Source organism: Malurus melanocephalus, unplaced genomic scaffold (genome assembly GCF_030028575.1).
Source record: "Malurus melanocephalus ecotype Western Australia unplaced genomic scaffold, MMel_1.1 scaffold_1369, whole genome shotgun sequence".
Lineage (NCBI taxonomy): Eukaryota > Metazoa > Chordata > Aves > Passeriformes > Maluridae > Malurus > Malurus melanocephalus.
In genome coordinates this window covers 9,281-11,655 of record NW_026624601.1, presented here as the reverse complement: position 1 = coordinate 11,655, position 2,375 = coordinate 9,281, and the positions used below count along the sequence as shown (strand labels likewise).

General features: G+C 55.8%; 1 protein-coding gene across 1 annotated transcript in view; it reads right to left on the bottom strand.

The window, feature by feature from the left end:
- Nucleotides 1–2,375, bottom strand: part of LOC130586866 (formin-like protein 2) — a gene marked incomplete at its 5' end in the record, with an annotated part of 37,766 nt that overhangs the window by 29,099 nt on the left and 6,292 nt on the right. The window contains one exon of the mRNA XM_057387780.1: nt 1,853–2,005. Within this exon, the coding sequence (XP_057243763.1) occupies nt 1,853–2,005 (153 nt within the window). The remainder of the gene's footprint in view (nt 1–1,852; nt 2,006–2,375) is intronic.

The window sequence follows — 2,375 nt, the reverse complement described above, 5'->3', positions numbered from 1 at the left end:
GGGCAGTGGCTGGAGAGGGAATCCAGGGAAGGGAACAGAGCTGATGCCAGCCAATCCTGGGGAGTGATCCTGCCTTTTCCACAAATTAAACAAAAAATAAATGGAGTATTGGGAAAGAAAGGTAGTGAAGAGTGCAATGGGTGACAGCAGTCTGGGGAGAGAAGGGGCCTCTCCAAGGAATCAAAGATCCTGCTTGGGGCAGAACAAAGGAATGGGAGCCCTGGGAACMCTGAGCTCCATCCTGGGAAACAGGAACGGCTTCCCCAGCCCGGGGACACCCACCCAGAGCTCACCCTGCCCTGGGGAGAGATTCCTGACCTTCCCTGGGGCTGCCCCGAGAGGCTCCTTCAACCAGCACTACCAGCACAGCCACAGCTCCCTCCCATCCAGCCCTGTCCCGGGAGCAGAGGATGAGGGATATCCCATGGGGAAAACTGAACTGGGGCAGAGGGTGAGGGATATCCCATGGGAAAAACCAAACTGGGGGCAGGTGAGGGATATCCCGTGGGAAAAGCCAAACTGGGGGCAGGTGAGGGATATCCCATGGGAAAAAAAACATCCCAGGGGCAGAGGGTGAGGGATATCCCATGGGAAAAGCCAAACTGGGGGCAGGTGAGGGATATCCCACTGGGAAAAGCCATCCCAGGAGCAAGGATGAGAGATATCCCACTGGGAAAACCAAACTAGGAACAGAGGATGAGGTATGTCCCACTGGAAAGCAAAACTGGAAGCAGAGGGTGAGGGATATTCTACTGGAAAGGCATCCTGGGAGCAGAGGGTCAGGGATAAAGCCAGGAAAGCCATCCCAGGAGCAGAAGATGAAGGATATCCCCATGGAAAGCCATCCCAGCAGCAGAGAGTGAGGGATATTCTGCTGGAAAGCCATCTCAGGGGGCAGAGGATGAGGGATATCCCCATGGAAAGCCGTCCCAGGAGCAGAGGGTCAGGGATAAAGCTGGGAAAGCCATCCCGGGGGAAGAGGGTGAGGGATAAAACTGGGAAAGCCGTCCCAGGAGCAGAGGGTGAAGGATAAAGCTGAAAAGGACACCCCAGGAGCAGAGGGAAGGAGGATGAGGGATATCCCCATGGAAAGCCACTCCAGCAGCAGAGGGTCAGGGATAAAGCCAGGAAAGCCATCCCAGGAGCAGAGAGTGAGGGATATTCTGCTGGAAAGCCATCCCAGGAGCAGAGGATGAAGGATAAAGCTGGAAAGGCCGTCCCAGGAGCAGAAGATGAAGGATATCCCCACGGAAAGCCATCCCAGGAGCAGAGGACGAAGGATATCCCCATGGAAAGCCATCCCAGGAGCAGAGGGTCAGTAATATCCCCATAGAAAGTCACCCCAGCAGCAGAGGGTCAGGAATAAATCCAGGAAAGCCGTCCCAGGAGCAGAAGATGAAGGATATCCCCATGGAAAGCCATCCCAGGAGCAGAGGGTCAGGAATATCCCCATGGAAAGCCATCCCAGGAGGAGAGGGTCAGGAATATCCCCATGGAAAGCCATCCCAGGAGCAGAGGGTCAGGGATAAAGCCGGGAAAGCCGTCCCGGGGGCAGAGAGTGAGGGATAAAACTGGGAAAGCCGTCCCAGGAGCAGAGGATCAGGGATATCCCCATGGAAAGCCATCCCAGGAGCAGAAGATGAAGGATATCCCAATAGAAAGCCATCCCAGGAGCAGAGGGTCAGGAATATCCCCATGGAAAGCCATCCCAGGAGCAGAGGATGAAGGATATCCCCATGGAAAGCCATCCCAGGAGCAGAGGATGAAGGATATCCCCATGGAAAGCCATCCCAGCAGCAGAAGATGAAGGATATCCCCATGGAAAGCCATCCCCCAGCGTTCCCCCCCGTACCGCAGCGTGGAGTGGCGCCCCGAGCGCGAGATGCTGTTCCCCACGGGCGAGGGCAGATTGCTGCCCCGGTGCAGATCCTCAATGGAGCGGCTCCACGGCTTGCCCTTGTCCATGGAGCTCTCCACGCTGCTCTCCAGGCTCTCAAAGTCAAACCTGACAGGAAACAGAAACCCCAGGCTGGGTGAGGAGCGACAGGCGGATGGGGATCACTCCTAATGGGGTTCCCTCCTTGTGGGGATCCTCTTTATGGGGATCCCTCCTTATGAGATTCCATCCTTATGGGGTCGGTCCCCTCCTTATGGGGTCCCTCCTTGTGGGATTTCCTCCTTATGGGGTCCCTCCTTATGGGGTCCTCTTCTTATGGGGATCCCTCCTTATGGGGTTCCTCTTTATGGGGTTCCATCCTTATGAGATTACATCCTTATGGAGTCCCCTCCTTATGAGATTCCATCCTTATGGGGTCCCTCCTTATGGGGTTTTCTCCTTGTGGGATTTCCTCCTTATAGGGTCCCTCCTTATGGGG